The following is a 14,629-nucleotide window of genomic DNA, read 5'->3' as shown; positions in this document are numbered from 1 at the left end:
AGTCAACCCCTCATTCCTCCTCGTCCAATAAATCTATTTTAGAAACGGGATCCCTCCGGCAGACAAGTTGAGGAATCATTTAACTCTCATTAAATGTGACTTTCTGTCTGTACTTAATCTGCAGGAACAGCCGAAATCACACTGTTTGTGCTTGTTTCCATGTGTGTGTGTGTGTGTGTGTGTGTGTGTGTGTGTGTGTGTGTGTGTGAGAGAGAGAGAGAGAGAGAGAGAGAGCATTTCTTTATGGTTCTTTCCATATGACCGACTGCTCTGACTGCTGTGTGTGTGTGTGTGTGTGTGTGTGTGTGTGTGTGTGTGTGTGTGTGTGTAGCATGGTGTGTGACGGTTAATTAATTCCCAGGACAGGGTCTCACACACACACCTACGCACAGAACATGTGATAATAGGGCTTGTAATTGAGGGATTCAAGACGCCGGGCCTTGTTCCATGCATGCAGAGACCTCAGCTGGTTGCCAAGGCGATGTCTCCATGAGGACAGCATGGAGGACGAGTCTTCTCTCCTTGTTTACCCTGAGAGGGGTAATCCATAAGGAGGGAGATGAATAATGGTAACGTGTCAGTGTGTTTTATCTCACTATGGATCCCCAACAAGGGCTCTGACGTGATCTCACATCAGGTCAAGTCCAGATGCCCAAAGATCCCTCTTTGATCAGAGAGCCGCGTGTTCGGCTTCCAGCTGTTCTTATCAGGTAATTCCCATGCATCTCCTCCTGTGGGATGTCTGCTGAGGGAAATGGTGCTACATTAAAATGGGACTATTCCTCATGTTGGTGGGAAGCCTTTGTCCCCAAACCCCACTTTTTTACAAAGTGAGAAAACCTCCCGCGAGTGGCTCATGGGAAATCTCAGGCCGCATTCCCTTTGTGTGAGATGAGTCTGTGGGAGAGGGCGGCTCAGGCTGGTTTGGCCTCCACTTAACTGGGCAGGGATCTTGGGAGGTCAGGTGGAAAACAGCGGGGGGAGTTGGGCTCACGTCTCCAGGGGCTGCTGTGTGAGCCGGCGGCACGGTTACCCGCTGAGGGGGGGGGCTAAATTCAGACCTGCCCTGGGATTTCACAGTGTGACGCTCCAGATGTCCCACGGCCTTACTCAGGGCAGAGAGGCAATAAGCAACCCAGGCTCTCCCTGATGGATAATTGATGTCTAGAGTGAGGTGAGGTCGCCATCTTCTGGAAGGAAAACAAAGTGCAGCCTGCTTTGAGTGAACAGTCAGATAGTTGAGCTCCCTCTGCTGGACGAATGTAGTTTTACATATGAGACAACTGCAAAGTTTTGTTGGTAAAATGTTTTTATAAACATCTATTATGACTCATTTAAGTCCTGCTAAGTGCTGAAAACATTCACTGTATTCATGATCTCTTATTATTCATTATCTGATCTATATAATCCTTTATTTTTATCCTCCTTTGCCACGCTCTCTGGATCTTTTAATGACTTTCAATGTAGTGGAAACAATGAAATTCCCAAATTCTTTGTGAATTTATGTTAAATTGTTGGACTATTTGCCAGCACAGTCTGTCACTGAGTGCTGAGCCCCTCCCCATCCTTTCCACACTGGGATGCTCTTTTTACTCACCTGCTGCCAGTTAACCTGATTACCTGTGAGACGCTCCACCAGCTGTTTTCTTTCAGCATTTCACAGCTTTTCCAGCCTTTTGTCACCACCGTCCAAACTTTTTAGAGACGTGTTGCTGCCATCAAATTCTAAATGAGGATATACTTTTCAAAAATGATGAAATTTCTCTGTTTCAACATTTGACATGTTGTCTTTGGGGTATATTCAGTTAAATATCCTGTCTGTTTCTATTTATTTTACACAGCTTCCTTTTTTGGAAACAGGGTAAATTCATAGTAGAACTGAATGACATCTATTCAGCAGCAGGTAAAAGTGTATGTCACTTTAAATTAAGCACAAAAAGTGACTGAATAATGTACATATAACATGCATTTTTTCAATTCTATCCTCATATCTTGTTACATAACATACTGTATGGCATTAGTGCTTGTATATGAAGCAACAGCTTGAGTTTAATATGTCAAATGTTTACTGGCTTTAACTGCATCTCTCAGCAAAACAAAGACATCTTGTGATTCTGTTATGCTGAATTTCGACACAGGAATGCCACATATCAGAAAGAAAATCCAATAATGTTGCAACATCTTCCATCAGCTTTTGGCTCTGACATCAGATGACATCTGCTTACACGTGACTGCAGATACAACTGACAGTTCATAAGTGTCGAGCAGAAGAACCTCTCAGTGTGTAGTGCATGTGGAGGAATTTTAACAAGCAGAGCTATCGCTAATGAAGTGAAGCTGACATCCATGGAGCGGCCGGTCAAGTGAAAATAAGGGAAAAACAAGCTCATAGAGTAGCCTCAGTGACCTTCTTTTTTCTTTGTTTTCTGTTACCTTTCTTTCAAAACTGTTCTGGGGCCTGTTTGATCTTGAAATATTGGTTCAGGCTCAGCTGAAGCCTTTTGTGCGTGAAAGCTGAGAGGCAGAGTTGCTGAAAAGAAGAGATTCAACACCAGAACACAGCGAAACGGAGGAGGGGGCAAGACTGAAATATGTGTTGTTATTGAAAGCAGCCCTCCTGCAGTCAGTGCAGCTGCCTCTACAATGCCCTGACCCTCACTCCACACAAGCCGAAAGGCAAGCTGTACACACATGTAAGAGCACATGCATGCAGCACAATGCAGGAAAGAGTCGAGCTTTCAAACTGCCGTAATTACTTGCTGAAGCTTGGATGAGAGCTGCCTTTGTTCCCTGCTCAGGCTGGGAGGTGGGGGGGGGGGTAAGAGCCAATGAGGGAAGAAAAACATGCGGGATAAGTTCAGCAGAGAAGGTGGCTATGTGGTCGCCAGCATTATCTCTCAAGCACAGCTCCATGCACGCTCACTAAACTGCTGCAAATGTGCATCCAGAGGGGTTAACAGGAAGCACAGGGAGGGCTGCTGATCGCTGTTTTGGGGGGAAAGCATCAGAGGGAGAGGAGGGAAGGATCCTGCTGCTGGTTTGGTGTTGAGCAGCAATCAGGAGGAGGCAAACACAAGGTAAGGACTTCAAGTTTGCAGGCCTGAGAGAGGACGTAGATTCACTAATCAAAGAGAATGGACGGGACGAAGACGAAGAGAGAGGAGGGTGACAAGAAGGAGAAGGCAGAAGAGGAGGTGGTGCACCTCCGGAGGGAGATCAGCCTGCTGCCCGCCGTGTCCTTCATCATCGGCACAGTAGTGGGCAGTGGGATCTTCATCGCGCCCAAGGGGGTCCTGATGAACAGTGGCAGCGTGGGGCTCTCTCTGCTGGTGTGGGCGCTGTGTGGGGTCCTGTCCCTGTTTGGTGAGATGCTCCACGGTGTCATTAATCTGCTGTCTTGGTCAAACATTGTCATGAAGTTTACTGTTTAGCTTGTGTTTAATTATAATATAATTATAATGAAATAAGATTATTGCTGTTAGCAATCATGTTAGCAAGTATGTTAGCACACTCCAGACTCCATATAAACAAATGTCACCCAACACTAAACGTGAGCATTTTGCTGCATGTTATCCACAAGTTACACAATAAAAATACAAAGCGTGTCTTTTAGGGGCCCTGTGTTATGCTGAACTGGGCACCAGCTTTTCAAAATCAGGGGGCCACTACACTTACCTACTGGAGACACTGGGGCCGCTGCCAGCCTTTTTACGACTCTGGGTTGAATTCTTATTCATCAGGTTGGTTGGTCTGGTTTTGTGGCCGTTTGTCCTGATTTGAAGTCAAATCACTCCACATGAGGGGCTTGTTTTCTGTTTCCAGGCCAGCTGTGGCTTCCTATGTGTCCCTGGCTTTCGGCCGCTATGTGGTGGAGCCGTTCTTTGCGCCTTGCGCTGCTCCCACGGCGCTAATCAAGCTTGTCAGCATCATCGGCTTGAGTGAGTGGTTTCAAACCTCCTCCGTCGATCCACAGTAACATGACACTGCATATCTTCTCTTACTGTTGCTGTTTGTCGTTGCGTCTCTGCAGCGTTCATCGTGGCAGTCAACTGCTGGAGTGTGACCATGGCCTCTCGCACGCAGGTCACCTTGACCTTCATCAAGACGTTCGCTCTGGTCCTCATCATCATCCCTGGCATCATCGCTCTGGCCAAAGGTGGGAGGATGTAACCGTTACTCCTGAGGACAGGTGTGTCAGTCACTGATAATGCTCACTTCCTCTCTGCATCGACTTCTTTCCAGGAAAAACAGAGAATTTCGCGAATGGTTTCGAGGTCGAGTCATTAACGTTGGACAGGTTGCCTCTGGCCTTCTATAACGGCCTGTATGCTTATGGTGGATGGTAAGAATTCATTGCAGTCTGAACACTGGATTTATTGCCTCATCTCACCATAAATGGAACCATGGATGAGCTTTTCCTTTTTCCTTTAGGTTTTATCTGAACTTTGTCACAGAAGAGGTCATAAACCCTCACAGGTATGTTACATCTGACATCTCCAGTCAATCTGTCTCTAAAAGCCACGTTGCCTTGAAAATGCTGTCACGTCTCCTTCTGTCAGAACCATCCCACTGGCCATAATCTGCTCCATGGTGACAGTGACGGTCTTTTACGTGCTGGTTAACGTGGCCTACTACACCATGATGACCCCCACCGAGCTGCTGCTGTCTGATGCCGTGGCCGTGGTCAGTGCTGTGTTTTAATAGCCTGCGTTTAGAAGCAGGATGGTGGGAAACAGACGCACTGTGTGCTGAAATGTCAGCGTGTGTCCCTGCAGACGTTTGCAAGCCGCGCTCTCGAGGGATTGGCGTCCGTGATTCCAATTCTCGTGGCTCTGTCCTGCCTTGGAGCGCTAAACGGTGGCTTCTTCGGTTCACCCAGGTAATCTGAGAACAGGCGTGTTATCGCTGTCATGCGTGCGTGCAGTGACTGTGAACAGCCTGGTTGGGAGTCTTACTGCTTGTGTTGCAGGATGCTGTTTGTGGGAGCCAGGGAGGGTCACTGGCCTGCAATCTTTTCCATGATTCACATCCGCAGACAAACACCTCTGCCTGCTGTGCTCTTACTGGTAAAAACACTTTAAGTTTATGGATGTTTGATGACTAACTCAAGGTCTACTTACAAGCTTTAGTTTCTGAGCTTTCAACTGCATCACACAGTCTTCACCAGCAGATGGCGCTTGCATGTAAAACTACTGTGACTACTTTTAATGTATGCTTGCTTTGAATGCAAAATTATGTCATAACTGTGTAGTGTTTTTAGGTGTGTCAGTCAGTAATAACTTGTTTACTGGCAGGAAATCCTACATTTCAGCAGCTCACAGCTCTGAATCGGGATTGATTCTCACTCTTAGTGGCACCCAAATGTACGATTGTGCAGATAAAAGGTGCTTTACAGTCTCCACTGCTTCACACTGTGTAACAGTCACAGCAGGAGTGGACTGAGGGTGAATGTGAGCTGCATTGTGTGTCTCCAGTACCCCTTGGTGGTGCTGATGTTAATCAAAGGGGAGATCTACCAGCTCATCAACTTTGCCTCCTTCGCCCGCTGGCTCTTCATCGCCTTGGCAACCTTGGGGATGCTCATCCATCGATATCGCTTCCCCCTCCACCCAAGACCTTTCAAGGTTAGAATGTCTGTGGTTGTTGTGCCAAACTGCACATCTCCCTCCATTAACACTGTTTTATTTTGCTCTTTTTGATGACTTTCCAAGGTGCCCCTGGCCATCGGCGTCACCTTCACTGTGGTTTGCTTCTTCATCGTGGGCCTGTCTCTGTACTCGGACCCCTGGAACACAGGGTGGAGCTGTGTCCTCACGCTGACAGGGGTCCCCGTTTACTACGTGACCATCTACCGCTTCCGCCTGCCCAAAAGATGGAGACGCATCTTCAGTAAGTCTGACCAAAATCTGCAAATGTTGGAGTTTAGTTTTAGTGCTGATAAGTGTGTTATTCTGCACGGTAAAGCTGAAGGAGCAAAAATAAGAGACATGCTTTTGAGTGGAGGAGGACTTTAAGGAGCTGAATGTGTGGCTTGTAAAGCACGAACATGTTTGTTTGTAACAGAGAAGGAAAACGACTTTTCACACAAGAGCCGGCCTGAGACTAAGACCCTGCTGGTCCAGAGCTTACCAAGGTTTTCAGCTTACTGAAGCCTAAACTCTGCATGTTTTGTCCTAACAAGAATGAAAAGCCGTCTGAACTCTTTGGTAACTCTGACTCTCCTCAACATTCCCAGACTGCTGCAGCAAGCAGCTGCAGATCCTTCTGGAAGTTGCTCAACAGGAAATCCAGACATACTGAAGACCCCGCCTTCTACCGGCCGCCTGGACGCCACCTCGACATGTCCGAGAACCTTTTTTCATTACACTTTAAACCAGTGCGTCCATTTTGATACTGAGATGTGAGAAACTATGCTGGCAACAGCTGGCCTATCTGACTGCTGTGGTAGAAATTTTAGAAAATAGGATTTTAAGACTGAATTAGGAGGGAATAATGTTGGACCTTTCTGCACCGGAGTAAGAGGTACTTTTAGCTATCGCTAGCATTTTTCATAAACATCTAAAGTTCTGCTTTGTTTCCCAAAGTTGTTATAACCAATAAAGTCATGTTTTGAATCAGAAACAATCTGTCAACAGTTTCAACTTTTATTTTATTTGGAAGCAGATCAACTCACTGCAACGCAAAACCTCTCACAGATCAACACACATGAAGTATTAAAGCCATACGTGCGTCTCTCATTCTGTCCTCCAAAAGCTGCAGAACAGAAACACAGAGGTGGTTTGCATCTTCATGAAAACTAACGCAAATGTGAAGTATGCTGTTCCCAAAAGACTTTAAATATGGCGCTGACGCGAGGAGCTGCTGTGTGCAGAATGTCCCTCTGCAGGCACTGAGTGGCATACTGACGAACAATTACTGTAAGGGTTTAAAAAGTCAAACGGTGAGGACAGATCAGTGGACAGAGACATTCGTACTGTTAGTGCCAGTCGTACTACTTTGCCTCTGTTTATTGCTAAGAACAATCCTGCATCACAATCTAAAATCTCTCTAAAAAAAAAAGTCGAGGCTGTCTGAATATAACGTCTTTCCATTTACATATGTAAAAGCTAAATTATATATTAAAATGTGCAAATCAACATACATATACACTTAGTCGTGTCTCTCCTCTGGGGGGATTCCTTCAACAGTACAGATATGACAGGTAGGATAAATAATAAAGACACGGGACTGTTTTACCAAAAGAAGCAGAGTGATGAGAGGGAGAGGAACAAAGAGGAAGATGAACAGCTTGCTAATTTGACCTGGTAACAAAAACACATTTTCTTCCTCCCAACAGCCGCCAGAAACTTCCAGAGAAAAGCAAAGCAGATGCAAACGAAGGCAAATTCTTCAAACCGAACCTGACAGAGCTGATTAACTTCAGCTGCTGTAAATCAGCAAAGTTCACTCATGTTCCTTTGAATCCAGTACATATAATCTTCATTAACCGTCTCCAGTTCTGACCATTTTCTCAAATCTCGGTCATTTTCTTTAAGATTTAGTCGCTTTTCCCACGTTTGCATCTGCTTTGCTCTCTCTGTGTGAGGTTTCCAGCCTATAGTGTTCTGGAAAACACGTCCGTGTAAATCAAATATAATGTGTTTTGGCCCTCAGGCTACTTGAATTGAGGGAAGATTTCGGACCAGCTGATGTTGGCAATACCCAAGTCCTCGTCATCCAGGCCGGTGAAGCTGACGTCCACCAGTATCTTGCTCAGGCTGTCGTTCATTGTGTCCAGCACGAGGCCCTCTGTGACGGAGCGGTTAGCCAGTGCAGCGCCCCCCGCCTGTAGCAGCTCTCTGGAGCAGCTGCTCCTGAGGCACTCCATGGGAGAGTCTGACGGTCCGGTCGCTCTGGAGGGGGCTGACGTGAGCAGCTCTCTGGGGGAGCTGAACAGAGGAAAGTCTTTAAAGGGAGTGCTGCTGAAGCTGAAGGTGGTGTAGTCATGCCGTGGCGTGACTGCAGGACCACCTGGCGTGCGGATGGGGCTGAAGTCCAGAACGCTTTGGCTGCCTTTGCCCACAGGGGTCACTTTCCAGGGCTCGGGGAAGACATTCGAGGGGGGCTTGCTGGGCGTGGAGGAGGTCAGGTGGCTGCTGCTTTTTATGGGCGTCTTGAAGGAGAACTCCCGATCGGGGCTGTGCTGCTGGTGCTCGTCCAGCTCAGCGTCTCGCACGTCCTGGAAAGTCGACGCGTCGAAGGCGACGCCAGAGTCAAAGAAGGTATTATCAGGGCAGAGGAGGACGGGCTCCTCGTGCACGGAGTGAACCAGGCGCTGCTTACGTCGAGAGCTGCTGGCTTGTATCTTGGGAAGCGATTTAGGAGTCTCACATTTAACTGGAACGCAAACTGGCTCGTCCTTCACCTTCACCTTGAGGTCTTTGCTCTTCTGAGGATGCGTCACCACAGCCGGGACGTCACTTTGGGTCACCTGTAAAACATATAACCGCACACTTTACGATTCTACTGGAAACTGTGGCCTGCGAGGCAAAGCACAGCTGATCTCACACTGATGGAGACAAACTGTAACACTTCAAATCACCAGCAGCAACACCAAGAGTCTGCATTTGGATTCATCCGTAATTATACAATGCCTGACAGAGATTTCACCTTAGGAGCTATCCGCACTCTCTTGGCTCCCCGTGAAGTGTTCTGCTTCTGCTGCGAGCCGGAGGCGGGAAACTGGGCCGACGAGGACGGCAGATAGACGGAGGAGGCGACGGGGAGCTGGATGGGAACCAAGTAGGAATCCGTTCGAGGGAGAAGAGGCTTCATCTTTCTCTCTGGACGAAGAAAAGGCAACAACAACCTCTTAATGACCAGTTTTCAAACTAAAAAAAAAACAGTGTCTGACATTTCTGTGCATTCCACATTTCACTCACCAGAGCCAGCTGCTGTTTTTCTTGTATCTGGAAGTATCCTCTTTTGTTGCTGTGAAAAATCAAATAACACAACATCGTTTTATAGAGTTCGGATGTACTGCCTCGGTGGCTTCACTGTGCTCTCTCATTCCTATGTTTTACTGACAACCTGCATTCTCTTAGGATTTGGCAAGCTAGAACAGATGAAAGTACAGTGATAAGTTAGACTCTTAGAACTGTACCTAGACATTATACAGGAGTATACACATTCCTCTTTGGACAAGGCAAGTGGTGTCAAAGCAAACTAGACTTTCAGTGTGACTTCAGTCTCTGCTGCTCATATCATCTCCTGCAACAAAAAGGTTTCCCTAGACTTTAGACCTCCAGCTGCAGCTGCACTCTGTGGGTCAAAGGGTCTGCCGACAAAGACAGGCAAGTGAGAGTGGACATCTTCTGACTTTCTGGCCCTTTTCTTCTTTCTTCTGCCTGACTGCAGAGAGGAAGACTGTCCCTAGACGACTGAAAGAAAGATAAATCCAGCTTACTTGGTGGGGAAAGAAAAGCATTGGCACGGGAACAGGAGCAGTCATTGGGTCGCAACCAGGCTGTAGAGAAAAATGTAGAGTGAGAGGGCAGAAAACCATGAAGACTGGGGTCAGGAGGGCACGATAACTGTTAAAAAACAGGGATTTCATCTAAAATATCTTTCTTATCTGTGGTGAAAAAGCCCACTAAAAACAGCATTTATACTGTGACATGACAGAGTCCCAACGGCATGAGATTCTTCCTGCAGTATAAAGGTGGAGGGATGTGAAAAGGGTGACGGCAGTGAGAAGTCAGCTGTGCTCACCTTGTACACCTGATCAAGAGTGAGGCACCGGTTGGCCTCCGGCCGAATAGTCCAGAAAGAAATTTTATCATCTGGTGACATCTCACGAATGAACATGTCGTGCAGCGAAAGGTTATGGCGGATGGAATTCTGCAATGATGAACGAGAAAGAAAATCTCTCAGTGAGCGATGCTATCTGCTTCTCATGCGTGCCCTTGAATAACGCGCTGATATTTCACTTCCGACCTACCTTCCATCCTGGCTTGGCCACCTTTCTGAAATAAGGGAAGTGGTCCTCGATCCACGAGTAAATCTCTTTCAGTGTCATCCTCCTGCTCTTCTGGCTGTTGATAGCAAACTGGATCATGGCCATGTAGGAGTATGGTGGCCTCTCTGACATGGGTTGTTGGACAGCTTCTGCCTCCATGTGTGTGTTTTGTGCCTGTGCAAGAAAAGAAAAAAGAAAGATAGGTTGGAATACATTTTACATGTATAAACATGTTGGTGAAGATCAGATTAACATAGTATGGAAAATACAGAGATTTCTACTAAACCCTTCTGCATGGAAACATCTTAAATCTGACTTCAGGCACATTTATGAATAGAAAAACTGGTCGGCAACTTTGAGAGTTTTGCTGACTGGACACATTATACTGATGCAAACTGCAGGTCGTCGTTGTAAAGAAGAAACTGTTCTTATAGTCTAGCATGGTAAAATGAAGGTCAAAGGATCAGTGTGTAGGATTTAATGTCATCTAGCGGTGAGGATGCAGACTGCAATCAACTGAATACCCCACTTCTATGGAGAGTCATTGTAGACAACGCTGACGTGACATTTTAGTAAGACAGACCAGTTAAAGGGTGGTGTCTGGGGGACATGCTGAGACCTGACTGAGAGCACTGATCCCTGCACACACGCACATGAATTCACATCAGTCACACTGAGGTGGCGACAAGGAGCGACGGACCTGAGAAGTCTGTGAGTTTGAGTTTTGGTTCTCCGTGCTGGTCGGCTGCTTGGCAGGATCTGGTTCCAAGGCACATGTGTTCATCTTGCCCAGCCACTGAATATTGGTGAGGCTGTCATCTAAAGGACCACAGTCCAGATCCTTATTCACTAATAAAGAAAAGCAAACACCATTATCGTGGATTAAAGATAGTTAACCAAGTCGGTGCTGTTAAACAGGTCCACTTGAAATACCATCTTAGAAGAAAAAACTTATTTCCATACATGCTTTAAGAGTGTGCATTGTTTCTGCTTTCACTGGCTGACCAGCTGTACTCCTGGTAGAGACTTCACCCCCCTCAGCAACAGGCTGACACAAAGATCCATCCTCCTGGCTGCCGTTCCCACCAAGAAGGATGAACTTGTTTGGTCCCTGGACCCCGCACTCCTTTCCTTTGGCCGTGAGGGCCTCAATAACATTTTGAAGATCTGTTGTTTTGGGAACGACAACCACCTGTATATCAGACATGGACGGGTGATCCATAATGCGGATGCCATCGGGGAAGCACTGACTGGCACTGGATTCAGAAGGCTCTTTGGAGTCTGTTGCACCAGATTGGCTTTTGCATTCAGCTGCTGGCCGATCATTCTGCTGAAAAGGCAACTTTCGTCTTCTCAGGATCAGGGGTCTCCTCGGGCTCCGTCTCATGGTCATCAAATCAATGAAATGCTCCTTGGGGTTCACCGGCAATCTGTACAAAATATACAAACACATTCATTGTTTTAAAAACTAATAAACATTGCATAAGTACAGCACATCAACACACCATGATAACTAGAATTAACGTTAGATTTACGTTTGCCTGACAGAAGGTATGAAGGCAATAATAAGCTGCTAGCTAACAAGTTAACTCAAACTGTTCCTCCGCACGATGATCGATCTAGATTAGATATCAACTCAAATCAAATACCTGTCAGAATACACTGCACACTGGTGGGACGGCTATATGCTAACAATGGACCTCAAGATGAAATTCAGCTCCACACCGTCCTTGTGTTAGTTTTTCAGGTGTGCTGTTGCTCAGTTCAGAAGCCTGTTTTCAGATATCAGTTGTTGATGTTCCCTGGCGACTCTTCTAGAACAGCAGTCTACGGTTGACGGCGTGTTTTGTTTAACGTTTACCGCTGATTCCCTGGAAAACAGCCAACGTTTCATTTGGATTCATGTTTAACTTATTTTAACTACAGTAACAATAAAGGCTCTCCCATTTCGGCTAATAGACAGCGGCAATCCATCTCAAAACAATGCCAAATTACATAACCGAGTCACACTACTTTCAAACGTTATCGCCCGTTAGTTAGCTAACAGTTAACGCTCGTGGAGCTAACGCTAAGTGTGGCAACAAAAAGAGGTGCATTTAATGGAGTTCAAACTCCATTAAAACGAGCCCTGCACTGGTTGTGTGAGGTACGCCGAATGGAAGAGTTGTTTGTAACTATTGATAAAACTCTTCAAATGATTTTAATACCGTTGATGTGTGAAGGAAAAGTCATGAAAATATTACAATGCCATATTGCTTAAGTTGAATTCAGTGTGACAGGCATTCGACACACATGAATTACATGCATCGGAATACGACGTGAACATTACAAGTATTTGGAGGAAACATTTTAAGAAAATTCGGATTAACTATTGAACTTGTCATTTCTTACTAACTTGACAACTTTCTCTCAGCCAACGATAACGTCAGCTCTTGTTGGAAGTTAGCTAGGTGGCTAATCATCGCTTAACAGCTAGTTAGCCAGCTAGCTAGCTAACTAGTGCATTGTAACGACCAACAAAGCTAGGTAAAGCCAAACCTTCACATTACTGTAATTTTTCCAGGCAATTCCGCTTGGCTGGACTCCTACGAGCAGTTGAAACACTCTGTTCATATTCGATGTTAAATAAAATGATCCATAATATCTATGATATTCTTCCATTTAGTGTTATTTACATGCCGTCAGGTCGATTCAGAGACGTTTTTTTGAATTTTGGCGCTGTGGGCGCTGTTTCCGTCACTTTGGACACGTGATACAACATTGCACCAATAGCAGCGAGACCAAATTACACGATGCACCAATCAGAGACGACAATAGTGGAAACCAGGAAATAACGACTAACCAGAAGACGGGAAAGAAAAAAGTTTGTGATAGACATCAATGCAATAACCAGCTTTTCTACTCATATTAATTGTTGGTAATGGTGGCTATGTCTCACGCGAAGTACCAGTTTAAGGTATGTATGATGGGATCGTTCAACGTTCAAAACTAAACAGCTGGCCGTGGCCATCTGAACATTAAACAAACTGAGTCAGGGAACAGTGAAAGCCCGATATCTGAACCACACATTTATATTGGTTTTTGTGATGTTTTCTTTACACCAGGTCTTCAGGAATGATTTCTATCAATGCCCCGTAAAGCCGTAAAGACACAGAAGCCTCCCTTGGTGTTCCTGGAGCGGACTGTGTGCGGCGCCAGAGTCCAAAATGTGCCTGAGGTCCGAGCAGCACTCAATCCCAGAGAATTCTTCACAGAGACACGCGAACGCACCAGCTCAGCTCTTAATTCATGGGTACGTTGTTCATCCGTTCTGGACACTTTTTTGGTTACAGCATGGCTCTGTGCCTGAACAGCCCACTACTGAAGCGTCACTGAATGTTTTCCAGCTTTAAGGGTCTGCACATAAACCTCCTGTACAGTTATGTCACAGAGTAATAAGTATTATATGTGGCTCAAGATTTATTCAGCTACTTGTTTGCTGTGCTTTGAATCTCTTAGGTAAGCCCTCAGTTTGACAGTTCAGCTGCAGCTGCCCTTCCAGCGAGACGAGGGAGGAGAAAATGCCTCTCTGCCACAAGCATCCTTGATAGTTGCAGTCAGCTTTCCAGGAAAAACAGCGTGTGCAAATTCCCCTCATTAACGTTTCAGACAAGGTCAAGAGACCAGCCTCATCAAGCAAAGAGCACACGCTCAAAGAGAGCTGCAGAGCGTGCTGTCGTGTCTCATGCTGGAAATCAACCGCAGGGATCATGCCAAATCAAAGGGGCGCTTTCAAGTGCACTGTACTCAGACACACCGAAGAGACAGAGGACCTCAATCAGAAAGAGAAATGTGGAGAGATTTTCTGACAGTGCTGCATCCTCCAGCAGATGTTCGGACCAAACTCAAACTCCATCTGTTCAAGTGACAGAGAAATGCAGAATCCGAGCAGATTGTGCTTCAACACCTGCCTCCAATGAGTTCAGCACCACTGAGGACGCCAGTGTCGATCCACCACCTGATGTAGACACTCCAAAAGTAATTCAAGAGGGGAGCAGCGATTCCTCCCCCACCTCTTTGCACTTGCTACTGCCTCAGTCATGTACACCACCATATAATCAGCCACCTGACATTTTGGTGGCTGACACACCAGAGAGGGATTATGGGTTGAAGGTGACATGGAGGAGGAGGAGGAGTTTGATGCTGTTTTTAAAGGAGAGGGGCCACCTCTCAGATTCAAATGCGTTAATTCACAGCTGATGTGGAGAGCTGGCGAGAAAAGGATCAGGCAACACTGTCAACAGAGAAAATATATTGATGTTCACTGGGCCTTTTCTGTGACCAGAATTCTTTCTATGAACTATTTTTATTGCCCTAAATGGAGCTGCTGCATTGTAAAGTTATTTTGACATTTTAGTTCGCTGGCTTTGCTTCTTTTTACTTTGCGTGAACCTCTTGAACCATAAGGCGAGCACGTTATGAAATAACTATAATAAAGTCACCCACCCCCTCTGCGCAGCCCTGGAAGGTATAATTGTAAAAATCAAATCATGACCAGATCAAAACTGTAATAATTAGTGCAGTATTCAAGTAGCCTTTTCAATAAGTGAGAACTTGTTAATAATCCCAATTATACTGTGCTGTTACAGATTA

General features: G+C 45.9%; 3 protein-coding genes across 3 annotated transcripts; 2 read left to right on the top strand and 1 right to left on the bottom strand.

Annotated features, from left to right (window-relative positions):
* Nucleotides 1-2,830: 2,830 nt before the first annotated feature.
* LOC139350510 (cystine/glutamate transporter) lies at nucleotides 2,831-6,618 on the top strand. Its single transcript, XM_070991966.1, has 12 exons — nucleotides 2,831-3,363; nucleotides 3,614-3,740; nucleotides 3,823-3,938; nucleotides 4,031-4,156; nucleotides 4,243-4,342; nucleotides 4,432-4,476; nucleotides 4,560-4,683; nucleotides 4,776-4,879; nucleotides 4,970-5,066; nucleotides 5,475-5,624; nucleotides 5,712-5,889; nucleotides 6,236-6,618. The coding sequence occupies exons 1-12, from the start codon at nucleotides 3,135-3,137 to the stop codon at nucleotides 6,298-6,300; spliced, it is 1,461 nt and encodes a 486-aa protein (XP_070848067.1). The 5' UTR covers nucleotides 2,831-3,134; the 3' UTR covers nucleotides 6,301-6,618.
* Nucleotides 6,619-7,343: 725 nt separating this feature from the next.
* Nucleotides 7,344-11,428, bottom strand: foxm1 (forkhead box M1). The gene is made up of 8 exons (XM_070992205.1): nucleotides 10,961-11,428; nucleotides 10,698-10,846; nucleotides 9,980-10,171; nucleotides 9,751-9,879; nucleotides 9,446-9,505; nucleotides 8,922-8,970; nucleotides 8,650-8,822; nucleotides 7,344-8,470 (listed from the first exon to the last, which is right to left on the bottom strand). The coding sequence occupies exons 1-8, from the start codon at nucleotides 11,388-11,390 to the stop codon at nucleotides 7,655-7,657; spliced, it is 1,998 nt and encodes a 665-aa protein (XP_070848306.1). The 5' UTR covers nucleotides 11,391-11,428; the 3' UTR covers nucleotides 7,344-7,654.
* A 1,459-nt stretch (nucleotides 11,429-12,887) lies between these two features.
* rhno1 (RAD9-HUS1-RAD1 interacting nuclear orphan 1) lies at nucleotides 12,888-14,236 on the top strand. Its single transcript, XM_070992410.1, has 3 exons — nucleotides 12,888-12,953; nucleotides 13,110-13,289; nucleotides 13,496-14,236. Exons 2-3 carry the CDS (start codon nucleotides 13,125-13,127, stop codon nucleotides 14,234-14,236), a joined length of 906 nt encoding a protein of 301 aa, XP_070848511.1. The 5' UTR covers nucleotides 12,888-12,953; nucleotides 13,110-13,124.
* Nucleotides 14,237-14,629: the final 393 nt, after the last annotated feature.

Source organism: Chaetodon trifascialis, chromosome 22 (genome assembly GCF_039877785.1).
Source record: "Chaetodon trifascialis isolate fChaTrf1 chromosome 22, fChaTrf1.hap1, whole genome shotgun sequence".
NCBI lineage: Eukaryota > Metazoa > Chordata > Actinopteri > Chaetodontiformes > Chaetodontidae > Chaetodon > Chaetodon trifascialis.
The sequence above is the reverse complement of the archived record's forward strand: the minus strand, read 5'-3'. Positions and strand labels throughout refer to the sequence as shown.